The sequence below is a fragment of the Trachypithecus francoisi genome, unplaced genomic scaffold (genome assembly GCF_009764315.1).
Source record: "Trachypithecus francoisi isolate TF-2019V2 unplaced genomic scaffold, Tfra_2.0 Lachesis_group12, whole genome shotgun sequence".
Classification (NCBI taxonomy): Eukaryota; Metazoa; Chordata; class Mammalia; order Primates; family Cercopithecidae; genus Trachypithecus; species Trachypithecus francoisi.
In genome coordinates, this window is record NW_022681457.1 from 103,631,189 (window position 1) to 103,653,366 (window position 22,178).

Genomic DNA, 22,178 nt, shown 5'->3' on the forward strand with positions numbered 1-22,178 from the left:
AGCACAGATCCAATTTTTGTAGTCATAGAAATGTTAAAGATTAGCCTCAGAGGTTACCTGCCTAAGGGCCTCCTGCCAGGAGGACGGCAGACAGGACAAGGTAAAAAGAAAAGAAACTCAGGGTTATTGGGCAAGCAGGTACAAGAGGCACAGATCCATCAGCTCTGGGAGGGGAGGCTGTTGTCTGCATTTTAGAGAAAGAATGGATAAAGGCTGGAGGTCCCAGAGCTGGTACCTCCTGGAGACGCTGATCCAGGTCTGTTCATTCTTAGCCCAGGGCTCTTCCCAGCTCACCTAGCTGCCAGGCAGGCAGGGATGCACCGGAACCCCTTGGCCCCCAAGTCCGCTGCACCGCAGGTATTTTCTTCCCAGCTCCGCAGGTATTTTACCATCAGCCATGGTGGCAAGTTACCCAGAAACTGAGAGCCAGTTGTTAACTGTTTTGTTTTTGATTTGAGACAGAGCTTCGCCCTGTTGCCCAGGCTGGAGTACAGTGGGGTGATGTGGGCTCACTGCAACCTCTGCCTCCCAGGCTTAAGTAATTCTCATGCCTCAGCCTCCCAAGTAGCTGGGATTACAGGTGTGCACCCCCACACCTGGTGGCTAATTTTTTTATATTTTTAGTAGAGACTGGGTTTCACCATGCTGGCCAGGCTGGTCCTGAACTCCTGGCCTCAGGTGATTCTCCTGCCTTGGCCACCCAAAGTGCTGGGATTACAGGCATGAGCCACCGTGCCCGGTGCAGTTAATAACTGCGTTACCAGCACACCACTGCCTTCAGGACCTGCCTTCCTCACAAATTCACCTGTCCTTTGAGGTCCTTGTTCCCCAGGAGCTGAGTTGCCCTTTTAAACCCAAAGAGATGAGTGAACCTGGGTTTTAGACCTCCACAGTGGCTAGTTAACTGTGCGACCTCAGGAAAGTCACCTTACCCCATCTGCAAATTCAGCATCTGTTAAGTGGGGGTTTATGGCTACCTCTCTCACAGCGAGTGTCATCGGTATTTACCAACGGGCTATAGACTGGTCTTAAGTTGCAGATCAATTTTACTTTTCTGATTGATTTTTCCGCATGAAGGCCATATGTGGAGCCTCACCCACCTCCTTTGTCTTGCATCTTGTCCTTTTTCAAGAAAATGAAAGAGAATTTGGAATTGGACAGGCCAAGGAACATACATGGGAGACCCTGAGCAAAGATAGTAATGGCCAACATTGATGGATTGCTTGCCAAATGCCAGACATACCCTTCTAAGTGATTGACATGTACAGGCATTTTTGCTGTAGCAGTATATGTAGTTCCTTGTGTTCTGTAAAATCATACACTAGAAATAGCAGTACAGGTGGGGAAAATAGAACAAGAGCAGAACAAAAGTTAGGCAATTTTACTTGAGGATATTGTGCTAAGCAAAATAAGCCAATCACAAAAGGACAAATGCTGCCTGATTCTACTTCTATGAGGTACCTAGAGTAGGCAAGTTCATAGAGACAGAAAGTAGAATGGTAGTTTCCAGGGGTGGGGGTTGGAGCGAGTGGGAAGTTATTGCCTAATGGGTAGAGTCTCACATTTGCAAGATGAAATCTGTGGGGCCAAACGTGGTGGCTCACGCCTGTAATCCCCTCGCTTTGGGAGGCCCAGACAGGTGGATCACCAGAGTTCAGGAGTTTGAGACCAGCCTGACCAATATGGTGAAACCATCTCTACTAAAAATAAAATTAAAGAAAAAAATTAGCCAAGGGTGGTGGCGTGTGCCTGTAGTTCCAGCTACTTGGGAGGCTGGGACAGGAGAATCGCTTGAACCCGAGAGGTGGAGGTTGCAGTGAGCTGAGATTGCACCACTGTACTCCAGCATGGGCAACAGAGCAAGATTCTGTCTCAAAACAAAATAAATAATAATAATAAAAAAAAAACAGTCCATGGCTGGATAGTGGTGGTGATGGTAGCACAGCAGTGTGAATGGACTCAATGCCCCTGAACTGTGCTCTTTTTTTTTTTCTGAGGCAGGGTTTCACTCTGTCAACCAGGCTGCAGTGTAGTGGTGTGATTTCAGCTCACTGCAGCCTTGACCTCCCAGGCTCAAGCAATTCTCCCACCTGGGACTGCAGGCACAGGCCCCCATGCCTAGCTGATTTTTAATTTTTTTTTTGTAAAGATGGGGTCTTGCCATGTTGCCCATGCTGGTCTTGAACTCCTGGGCTCAAGCGATCTGCCCACCTCAGTCTCCCAAAGTGCTGAGGTTACAGGCATGAACCAATGCATCTGACCTTGAACTGTGCTCTTAAACATGGTGAAGATGGTGAATTTTATGTGATATGTATTTTACCACATTTTTTTTTTTTTTTTGAGATGGAGTCTCACTCTGTTGCCCAGGCTGGTGTGCAGTGGCGTGATCTGGGCTCACTGCAACCTCTGCCTCCCGGGTTCAAGCGATTCTCCTGCCTCAGCCTCCCGAGTAGCTGTGACTATAGGCATGTACCATCACGGCTGGCTAATGTTTGTGGTTTTGGTAGAGACAGGGTTTCACCATGTTGTCCAGGCGGGTCTCGAACTCTTGACTTCAGGTGATCCACTGGCCTCGGCCTTCCAAAGTGTACCACAATTTTTTTTTTTTTTTAAGTTGTGCAACTTTGTAACCAGAATCCTAACAAAAAAATAATTGGAACCTTAAGGAGTACCTCAGCATGGCTGGAGGCTGCCATGGGGAAAGTGCCAGCTGGGAAGTGCTAGCTGTGGACACCAAGACCCTGCAGATAAGACGGGGAGCTCTGGCCTAGCACAGTGGCTCAAAGTGCTGGTAATCCTAGCATTTTGGGAGGCCAAGGTAGGTGGATCATGAAGGCAGGAGTTCGAGACCAGCCTGACCAACATGGTGAAACCCCGTCTCTACTGAAAATACAAAAATTAGCCAGGTGTGGTGGCACGCGCCTGTAATCCCAGCTACTCAGGAGGCCGAGGCAGGAGAATCATTTGAACCCAGGAGGCAGAGGTTGTGGTGAGCTGAGATTGTGCCACAGCACTCCAGCCTGGCAAAAGAGAGAGACTTCGTCTCAAAAAAAAAAAAAAAGTAGGCTGGGCGCAGTGACTCACACCTGTAATCCCAGCACTTTGGGAGGCTGAGACGGGCGGATCACGAGGTCAGGAGATTGAGACCATCCTGGCTAACACGGTGAAACCCCATCTCTACTAAAAATATAAAAAATTAGCCAGGCATGGTGGCAGGCACCTGTAGTCCCAGCTACTCAGGAGGCTGAGGCAGGAGAATGGTGTGAACCCGGGAGGTGGAGCTTGCAGTGAGCCGAGATCGTGCCACTGCACTCCAGCCTGGGCGACTGAGTGAGACTCTCTCTCAAAAAAAAGAAGAAAAGGTAGAGCTGACCAGCCTGCTGTGTGCATCAGCTGAGCTGAGGGCTTTTCATTTCTTGCTGAAGGTTGGCATTCAACCCTTCCCAATCCCATGCCTGAGAAACATCACCTTCAGACCAATGCAGTCCGCACGTTATACTGCTGTCATCCTGAATTCACCAATCATGTAGAAGCTCACTGATGTTACAGAAGCCCATGTGGAATAGAACAGACAGCATAAGCTTGTTCAGTCCTCACAAATGACCCAGTGAAGTGGATTCTGTTATTATGGTGATCCCCACTTTTCAGACAAGATACTGAGACCCAGAAGGGTTCATTAACTTACCCAGGGTTACACAGCTAGCAAGGAAGAGAGCTAGAAGATGAGCCTGGGCAGTTTGGCTGCAGATTCTACATGCTCAACTATTTCAGGCCTGTCTGAAGCTCAGTCTCTTCATCCATGAAGCAGGGATAATAGTGCCTACTGCTTGGACTCTCGCGAGGACCGGTTGGAATCGTATGCATGAATCATTTGCCACGGCTCCTGGCACACAGGAGACGCTTGCTGAATGGTAGCGGTAGCTGCTGCATCTTCTCATTCCATCCTCGTTTCATTTCGAGTTAAATTTTGGTGTTGGACTCCTTAGAATTCTACCTACAGCATCTCTGACAAAAGTCCACCAGGCTCTGCTTGACTCTCTGCCCAGTGCGCTGTCAGATGGCGCCAAGCCCAAGCTCTTTCCTTTGCTTCCTGTAGAAGGCCGTCCTGGAGACCTGGGCTCTGAGGAGAAGCAGCCCCACAGAGTCACATTGTCCTTTTCCCTTGCAGACCTTGGCACCCGCCATCAACTGGTTACCTTTTCTCAACACTATCTTCTACCCCGTGGAGATCAACGAATCCGAGCCAATTGTGGTCTATGACAAGGAATACCTTGAGCAGGTCTCCACTCTCATCAACAACACTGACAAATGGTAAGGGAACCCCCAGTGGCCTGGGCCATGCCTCTCACAGGCAGCCCTCTTCTTGGGCAGGCTGGGCAGGGGTGGGGATGACAGTCTGACTCAGGAGAGTGGGACCTGGGCGGGCTTTTATGAGAGGCAGCAGGACATCCTGGTTACGGGTGCAGGTTTAAATCCCAGCCTCTTTCCAACTACCAGCTTTGTAGACTTGGGCAAATTTCTTATTCTTTCTTAAGTTCATTCTCCTCCTCCATAAAATGGGGATACAAATAGCATCTGTGGCCGGGCACGAATGCCTGTAATTGCGGGACTTTGGGAGACCAAGGCAGGAGGATCACTTGAGTCCCGGAGTTCAAGACCAGCCTGGGCAATATGGCGAGACGGTGTCTCTACAAAAAATAAAAATTTAGCCAGACATGGTATCATGTGCCTGTCATCCCAGCTACTCGAGAGGGAGGCTGAAGTGGAAGGATTGCTTGAGCTCAGGAGGTAGAGGTTGTAGTGAGCTGTGATTGCACTGTTGCACTCCCGCTTGGGAGACAGAGGAAAACCTTGTCTCAAATAAAAAAATCTAGCACTTACCATTTAGGGGTGATGTGAGAATCAAGCGAAACAATCCGTATGAGGTGATTTAATACAGTCCCTAGCATGTAATGGGACTCAGTAAATGTTGGCTATTATTTTTAGTTAATGCTTATGATTTTCTTTTTTTTCTTTTTTTGAGATGGAGTCTCACTCTGTCAGGCTGGAGTGCAGTGGCGTGATCTCGGCTCACTGCAACCTCCGCCTCCCAGGTTTAAGTGATTCTCCTGCCTCGGCCTCCCAAACAGCTGGAATTAGAGGTGCCTGCCACCACGCCAGCCTAATGTTTATATTTTTAGTAGAGATGGGGTTCACCATGTTGGCCAGGATGGTCCCTAACTCCTGACCTCAGGTGATCTGTCTGCCTCAGCCTCCCAAAGTGCTGGGATTGCAGGCATAAGCCACCACCACCCGGCAATACTTAGATTTTTTTTTTTTTTTTTTTTTTGAGACGGAGTCTCGCTCTGTCACCCAGGCTGGAGTGCAGTGGCCGGATCTCAGCTCACTGTAAGCTCCACCTCCCGGGTTCACGCCATTCTCCTGTCCCAGCCTCCCAAGTAGCTGGGACTACAGGCGCCGCCACCTCGCCCGGCTAGTTTTTTGTTTTTTGTTTTTTTTTTTTTTTTTTTTAGTAGAGACGGGGTTTCACCGTGTTAGCCAGGATGGTCTCGATCTTCTGACCTCTTGATCCGCCCGTCTCGGCCTCCCAAAGTGCTGGGATTACAGGCTTGAGCCACCGCGCCCGGCCAATACTTAGAATTTTTAAAAAATTTTTTTGAAAACTAGGAAAAAAAAATTATTTTATTTAACTTATTTTTTTCCTAACTCCCCACCCAAACTTGTTAAAATTTGTTTAATGAGATGGGGGTCTCATTATGTTACCTAGGCTGGTCTCAAACTCCTGGGCTCAGGCAATCCTCCCACCTTGGCCTCTCAAAGTGCTAAGATTACAGGCATGAGCCACTTCACCAGGCTCTGAAAAAATTTTAAATGACTCCTGTTGATCTTGTGGTGTATGTGTGTGTATATGTAGAGAGAAAGCGGGGGGGAGGGCAGGAGAGAGGAGGGAAAGAGATGGATTTTCTAATATGTGGTCTTTTTTTTCCCATTATCATCACTAAATGTCTAGTCTCCTTTGCCCTTGACCTGTATCCTGAACATTCTCCCCCTTGTCATCTCAAAACCTCTGCAACCATCATTGTTCATGGTTGCATAGTATTCTGTCATGTACAAATACAGTTCTTTACTTCTTCCCTCTCATTGTCCAGCATTTTGGTTGATTCTGATTAGAGATTAGATGTTCACTACAGTCCCAAGGTGACTTCTTGGCAATGGTGGCAACAGCCACAGATAGGTTCCCTGTGCGCTGGGGGTGGGGCAGTGGGAGCTGTCATCGTGGAAACCTTGGCCTGGCTGGGCTGGGTTTCTTTTCCTGCCCCTCCTATTCTTAGCCTGTCTGGCCTTCTGGCTGGGGCACCTCCAAGCTGTAGAAGTGGTAGTCACCTCTCCATCCCAGCCCTGTAGCATACACCATTGGGCTGGGTCTCCATGCTGGGGCTTCATAGCTTCCAGACACAGAGCAGCTAGGCAACAAGCATTTATTGAGTACCTGTGGTATATAAGTGATTGCACTAAACACTGAGGCGTTTCCTGTGGTAGAAGACCCAGACCTTTCCCTTGAAGAGCTTACATTGCACGTGTTAGGGAGCAGTAACCCACCAAGCCTGGGCAGGCTGGACGGGGCCTGGGGTCACAGGCCGAGTTTGAGAGCCCTCTAGGGGCCAGCAGGGGAAGGGCCACGATGCTCCCTGCCTAGGCTTGTCCCTGAGTCTCTCTGGCCTCCTCTCCCCGCAGCCTGCTCAACAACTACATGATTTGGAACCTGGTGCGGAAAACAAGCTCCTTCCTCGACCAGCGCTTTCAGGACGCCGATGAGAAGTTCATGGAAGTCATGTACGGGACCAAGAAGGTGAGCCTGCTACTGTGTATGCCTGTATATGGGCTGAGCACCTACTTGATGCCAAGGCGTCTGTGGGAGCACGGGAAGGGACCTTAGCCAGCTGGGAGTGGGCAGAAGCTTCCAGAAGGAGTGATTATGCCAAGTAAAGGGTACAGAGGAGTCCTAGCCACTTAGCCAGTTTACAGCCAAAAGTAGTTGCCAGTAGTGATGATAGATGCTCTCCTTGAACAACTTGTGATCCTCACAATGCCTGTGCGGTGGGTACTATTATTATCTGCACTTTGCACAGGGGACACCCAATAGTATTACTTTTTTCCCAGAAACGTAAAACACAGAACAGTGCCTGATTCTTGGAAGCACCATGCAACTGTTCAGTGTTTCTGTTTTCCTCCCAGTTTGTAATCTGGGAAACCCCAGGCCAGGTGGGCTCTACCTGCTGTTAAATGCCCCCCAACCAGGACCCCTGAGGGTCCATTCTTCCAGAGGCTTCAGGGACCTTCCCTGCCCTCTCACAGGGGAACCTAGCCCCAGTGGAAAGTTTCACAGCCACTTCCACCTTCTCCCCAAGGAAGTAGCTGTCACCCTCTCGCTCATGCAGCCAACTAATGGTTACTCATTGAACTCCTGCCACCATATGCCAGGCTCTGAGCCCAGTATGGGAATACTGAGACAGTGAGCTGGGGTCTGTACCCCAAGAGCCCACACCGTCTGAGGGAGGTGATAGGAACTGACCAGTTCTCATATGTGCTGATGGGGTACATCAAGCCCAGGGCCCAGAGAGTGGCTGGAAGAGGCCCCAGCTGCAGAGCAATAGAGGCTGGTATGCCAAGCTCACCTGGTACACCTTCCCCAACCCAGATAGCAGCTAGCAAGACCCTAGCAATCCTCCCCAGAGAGCAGGCAGAGTGACTCCAGCTGGACCCCACCCCTGCAACCCTTCCCAGAGTCCAATCCAGATGAGGACTGGCAGAGAATGGCAGGATGTGGGCTCCTGCTTTGAGCCCTGGAATGCATCCCACACGTCCTCTCTCCCATCCCCATGCAAACCTACCTCTGGCAGGAAGGGGACTGAGGGAGAGGGTAGCTGGGAACAAGCCCCATTTCTAACCAGAGGCGCTTCCAAGGGCACCACCAGACCTTGGCCGCAAGAGCCATGCTGTCCTGCGGAGGGCAAAGTGGGAACAGTGGGTTTGCTGCTCTGCCCGCCCGACCATCTCGCCTTCCTGCTCATCATGCATCTACCTTGGACTGGCCCTGGGTGAGAGATGTGGCCATAGCCAGGATTCTGTTCCCTGCAGAACTTGGCTTCCCAGGGGACTTTCTATAGAGAGGTTTGATCAGGACCCAGGATGATGGTTCCAGAGATTGTTCTGTCTGTGGAACATACACCCACATCATCTCTAACCTTCCCAGGTTACAGATGAGGAAACAGGCTCAGGGAGGTGCAGGGACTTTCTTAGTCACCCAGCAAGAAAGCAGCAGGGGCCTGGTATGGTGGCTCACGTTTGTAATGCCAACACTTTGAGAGGCCAAGACAGGTGGATCATGTGAGCCCAGCCTGGAAAACATAGCAAGACCCTATCTTTTTTTTTTTTAAATATTTATGTGTTTATTTTAAGAAAAGAAAGCAGCGGCCGGGCGCGGTGGCTCAAGCCTGTAATCCCAGCACTTTGGGAGGCCGAGACGGGCGGATCGCGAGGTCAGGAGATCGAGACCATCCTGGCTAACACGGTGAAACCCCGTCTCTACTAAAAAAATACAAAAATCTAGCCGGGCGAGGTGGCGGGCGCCTGTAGTCCCAGCTACTCGGGAGGCTGAGGCAGGAGAATGGCGTAAACCCGGGAGGCGGAGCTTGCAGTGAGCTGAGATCCGGCCACTGCACTCCAGCCTGGGCGACAGAGCGAGACTCCGCCTCAAAAAAAAAAAAAAAAAAAAAAAAGAAAAGAAAAGAAAGCAGCAAGCTTGAATGAAAATCCCAGATCTGATGTTTACAACTTTGAGGCACTTTCAGCTACTCACTTACCATAATGATAATAATAACCAAAGATAGCATTATTGGATATCTACTTTTTACAGGCATTATAAATTCCTACAACAGCTATTATCCTCTTCCATTTTACAGATGAGGAAACCGAGGCTCAGTGAGGGAAAGGGACTTGTTCAAAGTCGCTTATAGTGGAGAGGAGGCTATCAAACCCAACATGTCTGATTCCATAGCCCTGAGCTCTGTACCACTCAGCCTCTGCTCTGCAGGAAACAAAAGTTAAGGTCAAGCTTCCCTGTGGTTGCCAAGGGCTGATATGGAGGAAGAGGGATGAGGAATTATTATTTAATGAATATAGAGTTTCAGATTTGCAAGATAAAAAAGTTCTGAGCCAGGCACATGGTGCATGCCTACAGTCCCAGCTACTCTGGAGGCTGAGGCAGGAGGACTGTTTGATCCCAGGAGTTTAAGACTGCAGCGAGCTATCACTGGCTACACCACTGCACTCCAGCCTGGGCAACAGAGTGAGACCCCATCACTTTTTAAAAAATTAATTAATTAGTCAGTTATGGAGTGAGCTTCCCTGGGCCACCTTCAAAGCACAGGGTGCTGCTCGAATGTGGCACTTGGAGCAGGTGGGACACAGGGAGGCCTCAGGAGAGGCAAGGTCAAGTGGGAACCCTGAAGTGGGAGGCTCTGAGCAGGGATCTCTGGATACCCCAGGGCTGATGGGTGAAGGCTGCTGCTTGCCTGTTTCTTAATCTCTAGCCCTCTCTACTCCTCCGCTGTGACAGTGTCTGGGCCCAGGCCAGGTCCCTCCTGCTTGTGTTCAGCCCAACTCAAAGCCACTTCCTAGCTCTGTGACCTTGGGTAGTCCTTATACATCTCTGAGCCTCAGTTTTTTTAAATCTGCAATTGGAGATCATTCCTGATCTCACCTCACAGACCTCACCTCTGTGAATGGCCTCCATTTGGGAAAAAGCATAGAACGTGGGAAGCAGTGTGGTGTGTGCGTTTATTCATCCTGGCAGGGAGGGAGCCTGCCGTGAGAAAACAGCATGGGATTTGGAGTCAGAAGATCCATGTTTGAATTGGTTCTTCTAACCACACCTGAGGCAGATTGCTTCGTTGGGGCAGGGGCTCAGTCTCCCATCTGTAAAAAGGGGTAACAGATCCCTGCCTTGCATAGCCAAGGGCCGCCTAAGATTACACGGGGGATCCCTGTGAAGTGTGTTCCGACTGCTGAAGCACTGCACGCAGCTGTTTCCCATCAGCTGTCACCCATTTGTGACTTGAGACTTCCAGCAGGGAGGAAGGAACCCCTTGCGGAGGGCTCCTTGTATTACAGTGAGGAAGAGGTTTAAAAAAAATGCAGCCAGGTCAGGGTGGAGGAGGCTGCCTGGCTGCTCCTTATCTTCGCAGACTTGACTCATAGATCACCTCCAAGATGCAGGCTTCCTGACCGGTCGGATCGATCTGACCCTTGCTCCTTTTGGAGATTTTTCTCACCATCCTGTAGGACTTCCAGGACTTCTTGACTTGTAGGCAGAGAGCGTGGCTCTGAAGGAAGACATTGAAGCCGGACTTTCTGAGTTCAAATTCTACCTCAGGCTGGGTGCAGTGGCTCATGCCCGTAATCCCAGCACTTTTGGGAGGCCAAGTCTGGTGGATCACCTGAGGCCAGGAGTTCAAGACCACCCTGGCCAACATGGTGAAAGCCCACCTCTACTAAAACTACAAAAAAAATAGCCGAGTATGGTGGCACACGTCTGTGATCCTAGCTACACGGGAGGCTGTGGCAGGAGAATTGCTTGAACCTAGGAAGCAGTGGTTGCAGTAAGCCGATATCACACCACTGCACTCCAACCTGGAAGACAGAGCAAGACTCCATCTCAAAAAAAAAAAAAAATCCACCTCAACCACTTACTCCCTGGGTGATCCCTTTGGCCAAGTGATTTAACTTCTCTGTGCCACAGTTTTTTATCTGCAAAAAGAAACAAAGAGTCTGGCCGTGGTGGTTCACACCTATATTCCTAGCACTTTGGGAGGCTGAGGCGGGCAGATCACCTGATGTCAGGAGTTTGAGACCAGACTGGCCAACATGGTGAAACCCTGTGTCTACTAAACGTACAAAAATTAGCCAGGCGTAGCGGTGGGCACCTGTAATCCCAGCTACTCGGGAGGCTGAGGCAGGAGAATCTTACTGTAAGCAGTATATGCAGTAGGGGCTGGCACACAGTAAGCACTCATTCCACTGCTTCACTTTACTGCGATTACTGCTTGGATGGTGCTAGTACATGTCTGTTTCTCTCACTGGGTGTTCTGGGCATTTCAGTTGAGACCCAGGAGTGCAGGCTGACTGTTGATTCATCTCTAGCTTCCGAAGACCTAGCACAGCCAGGTTGCAGGGGAACTGCTTGTAGAAGACTGGATGTGTAAATGAATGAAAGCTCGTGTGAAGGAATGGGTTTATCCAGAGAATCTCCAGAGAAGACGACGCATAAGAAAGTCTGTCTGTGATTCGGCCCTCACAGCCTGGAGCCTCCACGGAGCCTCAAATTAGAGTCCCCCTAGTCCTGACCTCCTGTGTGGTCGGCCTCAGCCAGACACAGACCACGTGTCTAGCTTTGGGCTTCTCAGCCGCAGGAGGGCAGGCAGGGGAGGGAGGGAGAGGCTGAGGGCAAGGCATCCAAATGGACATGTAGTTGGGAAAACTAAAAACAACAAGGTTGAGATGAGAAGAGGGGCCCTTCCTTCCTTCTTTCTTGCCTAAAAGAAATTTTTGTAGCTAAGGCATAATTTACATACAATGAAAAATGCAGTGTACATTAATATACAGTTCAGTGAGTTTTTGGTTTGGTTTGGTTTTGAGATGGAGTCTCACTCTGTCACCCAGGCTGGAGTGCAGTGGCGCGATCTCAGCTCACTGCAGCCTCCACCCCCAGGGTTCAAGCGATTCTCGTGCCTCAGCCTCCCGAGTAGCTGGGGTTACATGTGCCCACCACCACACCCGGCTAATTTTTGTATTTGTAGTAGAGACGGAGTTGCACCCATGTTGGCCAGGCTGGTCTTGAACTCCTGACCTCAGGGGATCCACCCACCTCAGCCACCCAAAGTGCTGGGATTGCAGGTGTGAGCCACTGTCCCAGCTTTTTTTGTTTGTTTGTTCGTTTGTTTGTTTTTGTTTTTAATTGAGCTAGAGCCTCCCTCTGTCAGCCAGGCTGGAGTGCAGTGACCTGATCTTGGCTCACTGCAACCTCCACCTCCCGGGTTCAAGCAATTCTACTGCCTCAGCCTTCTGTGTGCTGGGATTACAGGCGCATGCCACCATGCCTGGCTAATTTTTGTATCTTTTGTAGAGATGAGGTTTTACCATGTTGGCCAGACTGGTCTCAAACTCCTGACCTCAAATGATCCATTCGCCTTGGCCTCCCAAAGTGCTGGGATTACAGGCACGAGCCACTGCACCTGGCCTCAATGAGTTTGACCAATGAAGTCACCCATGTAACCATCATTACCACAATCAAGATAGAGAATATCCCCTTCTGCCTTGGGCGTAGCATGCTAAAAAAAAAAAAAAAAAAAAGAAAGAAAGAAAAAGTATAAACATTTTAGAAAGATAGAGAACATTCCTATCACCCATTTGTTCAGCACCTTCTGAACAGCAGGTACCCTCATGCCTCTTTCCCGTCAGCCCCCAGCCTCCAAGGCTGGTGCAGCTGGGTGCAGATGGAATTATATATGATGTGCCTGGCTGCTTTTGCTCTGCTTAAATCTGTGGAATTCATCCATGCTGTCGTATGTATCAGTAGCTAGTTCATTCCTTTTTGTTGCCAAGTAGTATGTTGCTGTATAAAAATACCACATTTTGTTGATCCATCTGCCTGCTGATGGGCCTTTGGGCTGTTGTCAGTTTAGAGCCATTATGAATCAGGCTGCCCTGAGCGTGGGTGGTTGTTAACCACCTGTTCTTTGGGGTTAAGAGGACATCGCTTCCTCTGTCGCACGAGGGATTTATGTGAGCGGGGCCACCACATGTGGTCATATATACTGCCCACAGAGGGATGCCTGGCCGGGGAATGACTGGGGCTGACATTAGCTGGGCACACGTCCCTGGGCCATGCCCAGGAGGTTGCAGCCCACAGACGCCTATTTCCGGTTTGCATAGAGTTGTCGTATGGACTGTGGGGCTTGTAGGCGAGACCAAGAAACAGTCAAGGCATTGCAGTCCCACGGTGAGCCGGGCATGGTGCTCACACACGCCTGTAATCTCAGCACTCTGGGAGGTCAAGGCAGGAGGATCACTTGAGCCCAAGAGTTCTAGACCAGCCTGGGCAACATAGTGGGACCATGTCTTTACAAAAAAAGAAAACTTTTTTTAATAGAAAAAATGAGCCAGGCATGGTGGCAAGCACCTGTCGTCCCAGCTACTCAGGAGGCTAAGGTGGGAAGATCACTTGAGCCTGGGAGGTCGAGGCTGCAGTGAGCTGTGATCGCACCACTGCACTCCAGCCTAGGTGACAGAGCGAGACCCTGCCAAAAAAAAAAAAAAAAAGTCCTGCAGTGTGGCTGTAGTGTTCTCATTTGAGATCTTCAGTGGCATTGGAGCCCTGGCCCTGGGCAAGTTTTTTCTGTGGCTCAGGTAGACCAATCACTCCCCACAGCTCTTTGCCTCCAGACTCCTGGTCTGCCCAGGAGGCAGGACGAGCTGGGGGTAGGTAGGAGCATGGGACGTGGAGTCAGGCACATCTTGTCCCAGAGGCACTTGTCACTCGTGGGGCCCCCTGGGCCAGCAGCTGCTCCGTGCCGAGTGTGTTTCCCCGTCTGTCAAACGGTTTGTAAGACCCGAGGGTCATTGATTGGCTCAATGGGACACCACTTGTGAAGTCCCAGCACAGAGCCTGGCATTCAAGAAATGGCAGGGGGTGGCAGTGAGGGGTATCAGTGGCCTCTTGGTCTGGTAACTAAAATAAATTTACTGGGCCAGAAAGCTCTCCCTGAACTTCCAGAACGAAACGTGGGCCCCACGTGATACCACCTCCCAGAAAGAACGGGAAATGAAGGGCTGGGGCCCAGTGAGCTCCCTGACTTGTGTTTTCCAGACCTGTCTTCCTCGCTGGAAGTTTTGCGTGAGTGACACAGAAAACAACCTGGGCTTTGCGTTGGGCCCCATGTTTGTCAAAGCAACCTTCGCCGAGGACAGCAAGAGCATAGTAAGTGCCTCCCCCGTGGACGTTGGCTGTAAGGTCACAATTGTTATGGCCCTGCACAGACCTGTCAGTTCACACTCCAGCCCACCCTGGGCCTTTCCTGCTCCCGGGCAAAGGGCCCTGGGGCCACAGCCTCAATGCAGAGGCCCCACTTCCTCGAGCCCTGGGTGATGGGAGTCTCACAACGGCAGCTCTTCAGTGCCAGGCCCTTCATCTGCACAAGCTCACATGAGCCTCCCAGGAGCCTGCAAGGCTGTGACAGCCATCCCCACCTCCAAGGGCTGTAAAGGACCCAGAGAGAATGTTGGCAGAGCAGCTCTGGCCCAGAGGGTGATATTTTTCTTATTCTTTGGGTGATAGGTTTGTTCTAGACAGGCAGAGGAGTGCCATGGCAGAGCGCTGTGGACATAGCCCGGCCTAAGCTCAGATCCTGGCCTCACCACTGACTGGGTAGCCTGGGGCAGTTCTTACATCATTTGCAATATGGAGTCGGGGGCATTCCTCCCACAGAGAGAGATTAAATGAGATGTCACACACTGAGCACCGCCACAAAATAAGGGTTCAAGCAATGGGAGCGGCCATTTTATTGTTACAATCTTTTTTTCTTTTTTTCTGGAGACGGAGACTCGCTCTGTTGCCCGGGCTGGAATGCAGTGGCCGGATCTCAGCTCATCGCAAGCTCCGCCTCCCGGGTTTATGCCATTCTCCTGCCTCAGCCTCCCGAGTAGCTGGGACTACAGGCACCCGCCACCTCGCCCTGCTAGTTTTTTTTGTAATTTTTAGTAGAGACGGGGTTTCACAGTGTTAGCCAGGATGGTCTCGATCTCCTGACCTCGTGATCCGCCCGTCTCGGCCTCCCAAAGTGCTGGGATTACAGGCTTGAGCCACCGCGCCCGGCCTATTGTTACAATCTTGATGACAAATAGTATTCATTATGTCGATGTCATCTGCAGCTGGAGGTGAGCCAACCACAGTTCAAATCCGTTACAGTGACTGGCCTGTGAGCAGCTGGCAGGGTCTGAGTTGGGGTCTGCTGGCCCGCCTGCTCTTGTTGCTGCACAGTTCTGCCTTCCCCTTCTCTAGAACCTTCAACCTTCCATCTTCGAGCTCGTCTGCTCATGACATTGTCACCCTCGAGAGCACCTGTCCATCTCCAGCCTGACATGGCATTTCTGAAGCTGCTCCTCGGAACATGAGTACTCTAGATCTTTTTTTTTTTTTTTTTTTTTTTTTTTTTTTTTTTTTTTTGAGACGGAGTCTTGCTCTGTCCACCAGGCTGGAGTGCAGTGGCACGATCTTGGCTCACTGCAAGCTCTGCCTCCTGGATTCAAGCCATTCTCCCGCCTCAGCCTCCCGGGTAGCTGGGACTACAGGCGCCCGCCACCTCGCCCGGCTAATTTTTTGTATTTTTAGTAGAGACGGGGTTTCACTGTGGTCTGGATCTCCTGACCTTGTGATCCGCCCGCCTCGGCCTCCCAAAGTACTGGGATTACAGGCGTGAGCCACTGCACCCAGCTGAGTACTCTAGATCTTAAAGCCCGATCCATCAAAAAGGACTGCTGTGGTCCAATAGGGCTGGGAGAGGCTGTGTCTTCTCCCCTCTCTGGAAGAATTGCAGTGCCTATTACCACATTAAAGGCTCTGAAAACGCCCACAGCAGAGACATTTCCAGCATTCCTGAAGCTCGTCCTAAGCTTATTGGAGCATGGAGCCCTGTGTGTGGAAGGCCAGTCCTACCTTGCAGGGGGTTCACATTAGGAGCGTGGTTTGGAAGCACAGCTGTGGCTCCCCTTCTCACCCAGCCTGACGCTTGGAAAATTGACTTTAATCTCTGGCCCTGCATCATTCTTCTGCACGGGGTGTCCATTGCATTTACATGAGACCAGTGCCCAGACCTTACTGCTGTGATGTGTATCTCCTCAGGCCACCGAGATAATCCTGGAGATCAAGAAGGCGTTTGAGGAAAGTCTGAGCACCCTGAAGTGGATGGACGAGGAAACCCGAAAATCAGCCAAGGAAAAGGTGAGGCTGGCCAGGCACTTGGAGAGGGAGTGCTGCGGCGTCCAGCACAGATGGAGGTGGGTGGGGGAAGGAGAGGCCAGTTCTCTCTTTTTTTCTTTTTTGAGGCAGAATTTAGTTCTTGTTGCCCAGGCTGGAGTGCTGTGACGCGATCTTGGCTCACCGCAACCTCTGCCTGCCGGGTTCATGTGATTCTTCTGCCTCAGCCTCCCAAGTAGCTGGGATTACAGGCATGCACCACCACACCCAGCTAATTTTGTATTTTTAGTAGAGATGGGGTTTCTCCGTGTTGGTCAGGTTGGTCTCGAACTCCTGACCTCAGGTGATCCACCCGCCTTGGCCTCCCAAAGTGCTGGCATTACAGGCGTGAGCCACCGCGCCCGGAGAGGCCAGTTCTATCCAGGAGCACAGCCTGGATGCTGTCTTGCCTTCAGGGGGTGAGCGGTCTAGGCCTAGCAGGATTCGGGGTAGGCCTCAAGCACATGATTGCATGGAGTTCTGTAGAAGACAAACCTCGCTGAGTGTACGGGGAAAAGGTGCAGGAAGATGCAGCACGTCCCGTGGGGTGGGAAGGCTCTGGCACTCTCAGTGGAGTGGGAGTCAGGAAAGACTTCCCTTGGGAAAGTGACATTTAAACAGAGACCTAAGGGTAAGTAGAGGTTTGGCAAGGGGGAAACCTTTCCAGAAAAAGACATGAAAGCCCCAAGTAGGCAGGGCCTGGCTCTGATTCCCCTTGGCCCACCAGACTGTGAGCCCAGTACCCAAGGAGCTCAAGCTGGCCTGGTCGGGGTTGCCAGACACTCACTTCCTCTGTCTGTCCTGTCCAGGCCGATGCCATCTACAACATGATAGGATACCCCAACTTCATCATGGACCCCAAGGAGCTGGACAAAGTGTTTAATGACGTGAGTAACTGCTGCCCTGCCCCCTCGTGTTCCCAAATGCCCCCTCGGAAAAGGGCCGAGGCAGGGCTGGGTGCAGATGGGGTGCTGGAGGCAGCATCCTTGTCAGAACACAGAGGGCTGATGTGGTGTGGGGTTTGGGGATGGGTCAGGCATGAGGAAGCCTCTTCTTCTTAATTTGGCTCCCGGGTCAGCTGGAGGCCCTGCCTCCCCGTAGCCACCACCAATCAGGCAGGGCCCACCAGTCAGTACGGAGCCCGTGCTGTGTGCCCCCTGGAAGTGGTCAGCTCCATTTAATGTGTAGGAAAGAATGGAGGAAACAGACCCCAGAAGGTGCAGGGAGAATTGGTGGCCCTCAGACATCAGGGCTGGGGTATGAAGTGGAAAAAGCCTCACACCACCTCCTCCCTCCCTGGTCGTGCTTCCAGTTGCTTCCTGTCCCCACGGTCCTCCCCCACCTCCCCAGAAACCCGGACCTCTGATTTTGACTTTGAAATGCTAATTGGGAAGGAAGCATCATAAACCCAGGTGCATCTTCCAGCTTGGTTTGGGCAGCAGAAGTGGTTGATACATCTCTGCTTGTTAGAACTTTTGGCAAATCACTCCGTTAGGTGGATTGTGCTTCTGCCTCAAATTATAAAGTTTTATATCTTCTTGTGATTGAAATACTTGAATTCAGGCTTTAAAAAAATCTTTTTTTTTTTTTTTGAGACAGGGTCTCATTCTGGAGTGTGCTGGTGCTATCTCAGCTCACTGCAACCTCAGCCTCCCAGGCTCAAGTGATTCTCCTGCCTCAGGCTCCCGAGTAGCTGAGGACAGGCGCATGCCACCACCACCCGGCTGATTTTTGTAATTTTAGTAGAGACGGAGGGTTTCACCTTGCTGGCCAGGCTGGTCTTGAACTCCTGACCTCAAATGGTCTGCCCGCCTTGGCCTCCCAAAGTGCTGGGATTACAGGCATGAGCCACCGTGCCCAGCCTGAATTCAGGCATTTAAAAATCTAATAACCTCTCATCATGGTTATATTTAGAACCCAAGACTATAAAAACTCCTGCTGAGATCATGAGACTCATTCTGCAGTCTTTTCCTTGAGAATCATTTAAGATGCTCCAGGGTGTCATGATGCAGAATCCTTGGGCCTCTGGAGGCATCCTGGGCAGCACCCAGGATCCATGTCCTGTCCCTGAGGCTCCAGCATTTTACCAGAGCCTGGGAGAATTTTGCACCTGTCAAGAGCTGAGCCAGGCACAGTGACTCATGCTTGTAATGCCAGTACTTTGGGTGGCCAAGGTGGGGGGATCACTTGAGCTCAGGAGTTTAAGACCAGCCTGGGCAACATAGTGAGACCTCATCTTTACAAAAAAAATAAAAAATTAGCTGGGCATGTTGGCATGTGCCTATAGTCCTAGCTACATGGGAGGCTGAGATGGGAAGATCACTTATGCTCAAAAAGTCAAGGCTGCAGCAAGCTGTGATTGTACCACTGCACTCTTGTGTGGGCGACAGAGCAAGACCCTGTCTCAAAAAACAGAAAAAAAGCTAGAAGGCTGGGCCGAGTAGTGAAAAGGGTGTACAGTCATGCCCTTGACATTTCAGATAGATTTCTACTTTACTTATGAGATCTAGTATGGTAGCTACTAGCCACAGGTAGCTATTTAAATAATTAAAACTTCAATTAGTTTCAATTAAATTGAAAAGCCACACTCGCCACATTTGAAATGCTTAGTTGCGGCCGGGCGTGGTGGCTCACTCCTGTAATCCCAGCACTTTGGGAGGCCAAGGTGGGCAGATCACCTGAGGTCAGGAGTTTGAAACCAGCCTGGCCAACATGGTGAAACTCCGTCTTTACCAAAAATACAAAAATTAGCTGAGCATGGTGGCACGCGCCTGTCATCCCAGCTACTCAGGGAGGCTGGGGCACAAGAATCACTTAAACCAGGAGGTGGAGGTTGCAGTGAGCCAAGATCATGCCATTGCACTCCAGCCTGGACGATACAGCAAGACTCCGTCTCAAAAAAAAAAAAAAGACTTAGTCGTCTGTCATACTGGACAGCGCAGGCGTAGAGCATAGGACATCCATCGTCGCAGGAGGTTCTATTGGACAACATGGGAGATGTTTCTTACCTGGACCCAGGTGCTGCTGTAGGGACATCCTGCAATGGTGTCATTCCATCTGGTGTCCCAGGGTGAAGGCCAAGAGAAGAACTGACCCTGCATCCCCAAACCCTGCATTCCAGTCTCCAGCCTGCAGATTAATCCCCTAACCAAGACAGCCCTTGGCTTCCTGTCTTGGAAGATGCCTCTCACCGAGGGCACACCATGATTGTGACTCCGCTTCCTCTTTTCCAGTACACCGCAGTTCCAGACCTCTACTTTGAGAACGCCATGCGGTTTTTCAACTTCTCATGGAGGGTCACTGCCGACCAGCTCAGGAAAGCCCCCAACAGAGATCAGTGAGTTCCCCCAGGCCCTGCCGGGAAGGTGCCAGCTCCCCGCCTGTGGGCAAGCCTTGGGACGAACTGGCTTTCATTGCACCCTTACTGTGCACCCGATCAGCTATCATGAGAGCCGTCTGAAGAGTGGATGCCCTTGTTATCCCACTTTTCAGATGAAGAAACCAAGGACAAAAGAAGTGTGGCCCAGCTAGGAGCTGGGATGGGCTTGAGTCTGCCCAGCCTGTGGGCAGGGTGAGCCTGGCCTCTGGAGTGGAGCTGATCTGGCACCATGTCCCCGCTCCACTGCTTTGGGATTTGGAGCCTGCCTTTCATTATCTGCAGAATAGGATGGGAGGAGCTGGCTCTTGGGTCCTCATAGCGGTCAAATGTGAGGAACTCTGGGGAGCGCCAGACCCCAAGGAGACCCCAGCAAGAGCAGCTTTCCCATAGTTCCTCACTAGCACGAGTGGTGGGGTCTCAGGACAGGGTGCCCACAGAGGCCTGGGGAAGGTTCTGGATGGGCCTGACAGCTGTGCTTCCCAAAGCTCACTGCACATCAGAGTCCTCTGGGGAACTTTTTCAAAGATACAGCTTCCTGGCCAGCCGTGGTGGCTCACGCCTATAATCCCAACACTTTGGGAGGCCAAGGCAGGTGGATCACCCGAACCCAGGAGTTTGAGACCAACCATGGTCAACGTGGCGAAACCCTGTCTCTACTAAAAATACAAAAATTAACCGGGTGTGTGGCGCACACCTGTAGTCCCGGCTACTCAAGAGTGAGTAGCTGAGGCATGAGAATCACTTGAACCCAGGAGGCGGAGGTTGCAGTGAGCCAAGATTGTGCCACTGCACTCCAGTCTGGGTGACAGAGCAAGACTCCATCTCAAAAAAATACAGCTTCCTGACGTTAAATCAGGATAACCTAGAATGAGACCTGGTCTTTGTCCTTTTTATTACTGTCTCCTCTCACGCCTGTAATCCCAGCACTTTGGGAGGCCAAGGTGGGCAGATCGCTTGAGCCTAAGACTTCAAGACCAGGTTGGGTGACAGAGGGAGACGTGGTCTCTACAAAAAATTTTAAAAATTAGCTGGGCATGGTGGCACGAACCTGTAGTCCCAGCTACTGGGGAGGCAGAGGTAGAAGGATCACTTGAGCCCAAGAGGTCGAGGCTGCAGTGAGCCAAGATCATGCCACTGTACTCCAGCCTGGGTAACAGAGCGAGACCCTGCCTGGAAAAAAAAAACAAAACAAAACTGTCTCCTCAAAAAAATTAAATGTAGTCAGCCCAGTTCTAGTCTTCAGTCCAAGTTCCTTCCATTCTTCAGTGCAAACATTTGGGATAAATCTTAGGGAAGGGTGCAATCAACTTCTCTTTGCCTCTGTTGCCCCCTGGTGGACTCTAGAAGTTCAAACATCTCTATTTCCTTCATTTCCAGCCTCCAACCAGGGCACCCCCAATGTACAAGAAGGTGGGCTTTTACCTTCAGAACATGACATAGGCTCTGTTGCCAATTTATCTGAAGTATTTTAACTTAGCTTGAATTTTTGTATTTAAATTTCCTTGCCTACCCATTGAAGTATTTGTGGTTATTTGAATGTAAATACAATATTTTAAATTCCTCCATTTGGCCAGATACGCGGCTCATGCCTGTAATTCGAATGCCTTGAGAGACCAAGGTGGGAGGATCTCTTGAGCCCAGGAGTTTGAGACCAGCCTGGGCAACATGGCGAAACCCCACCTCTACAAAAAATTTAAAACATTAGCTGGACGTGGTAGCGTGCGCTTGAGCCCAGGAGGCTGAGGTTACAGTGAGCTACGGTTGTACCGTTGCACTCCAGCCTGGGCTACAGAGCAAGACCCTGTCTCTAAAATAAATAAATACATAAATAAAGTTCTCAGCCAGGCACGGTGGCTTACACCAGTAATCCTAGTACTTTGGTAGGCCAAGGCGGGTAGATCACCTGAGGTCAGGAGTTCAAGACCAATCTGGCCAACATGGTGAAATCCTGTCTGTAATAAAAATACAAAAATTAGCCCGGCGTGGTGGCACACACCTGTAATCCTACCTACTTGGGAGCCTGAGGCAAGAGAATTGTTTGAACCTGGGAGGCAGAGGTTGTAGTGAACAGAGATTACACCAGTGTACTCCAGCCTGGGCAACAGAGTGAGACCCCATCTCAAAATAAATAAAGTTTTCAGTACCTTTCCATGGCTGTGGGGCTCACCTGGAGGAAGCAGAGTGACTGTCTCAGCTCTTAGGGGAAATGTGGTATCCATCTCACTGCACTCCTTACTCACCCTTCCCCTCTGCACCAGAGAAGTCATTGAAATGCCAAATATCTCATGACTATATCCCATTACTTTCAAAACCTTTTTTGGTCTCAGGATCCTTCTACACTCTTAAAAAAATTATTGTGGAGTGTGGTGGCTCATGTCTGTAATCCCAGCACTTTGGGAGGCCAAGGCACGTGGATCACCCGAGGTCGGGAGTTCAAGACCAGCCTGACCAGCATGGAGAAACCCCATCTCTACTAAAAATACAAAATTACCCAGGCATGGTAGCACATGCCTGTAATCCAGTTACTCAGGAGGCTGAGGCAGGAGAATCACTTGAACCCGGGAGGCGGAGGTTGTGGTGAGCCGAGATCGCGCTGTTGCCACCATGCCTGGCCCTGATTTTTATTACAATTTTATGGAAAATAACTATTTTCAAAAAATTAATGAGAAGAGAGGTATCATTTTACTTTTTGCAAATTTCTTTATGTCTGGCTTAATCAAAGACAAC

At 50.6% G+C, this 22,178-nt stretch overlaps 1 protein-coding gene across 6 annotated transcripts in view; it reads left to right on the forward strand.

The window, feature by feature from the left end:
- Nucleotides 1-22,178, forward strand: part of ECE1 (endothelin converting enzyme 1) — a 133,776-nt gene that overhangs the window by 95,453 nt on the left and 16,145 nt on the right. For all 6 annotated transcript variants that reach the window (XM_033227955.1, XM_033227956.1, XM_033227953.1 and 3 more), the window contains 6 exons: nt 4,169-4,311; nt 6,736-6,850; nt 13,928-14,038; nt 15,959-16,057; nt 16,882-16,959; nt 19,306-19,409. In XM_033227955.1, the coding sequence (XP_033083846.1) occupies nt 4,169-4,311; nt 6,736-6,850; nt 13,928-14,038; nt 15,959-16,057; nt 16,882-16,959; nt 19,306-19,409 (650 nt within the window). The remainder of the gene's footprint in view (nt 1-4,168; nt 4,312-6,735; nt 6,851-13,927; nt 14,039-15,958; nt 16,058-16,881; nt 16,960-19,305; nt 19,410-22,178) is intronic.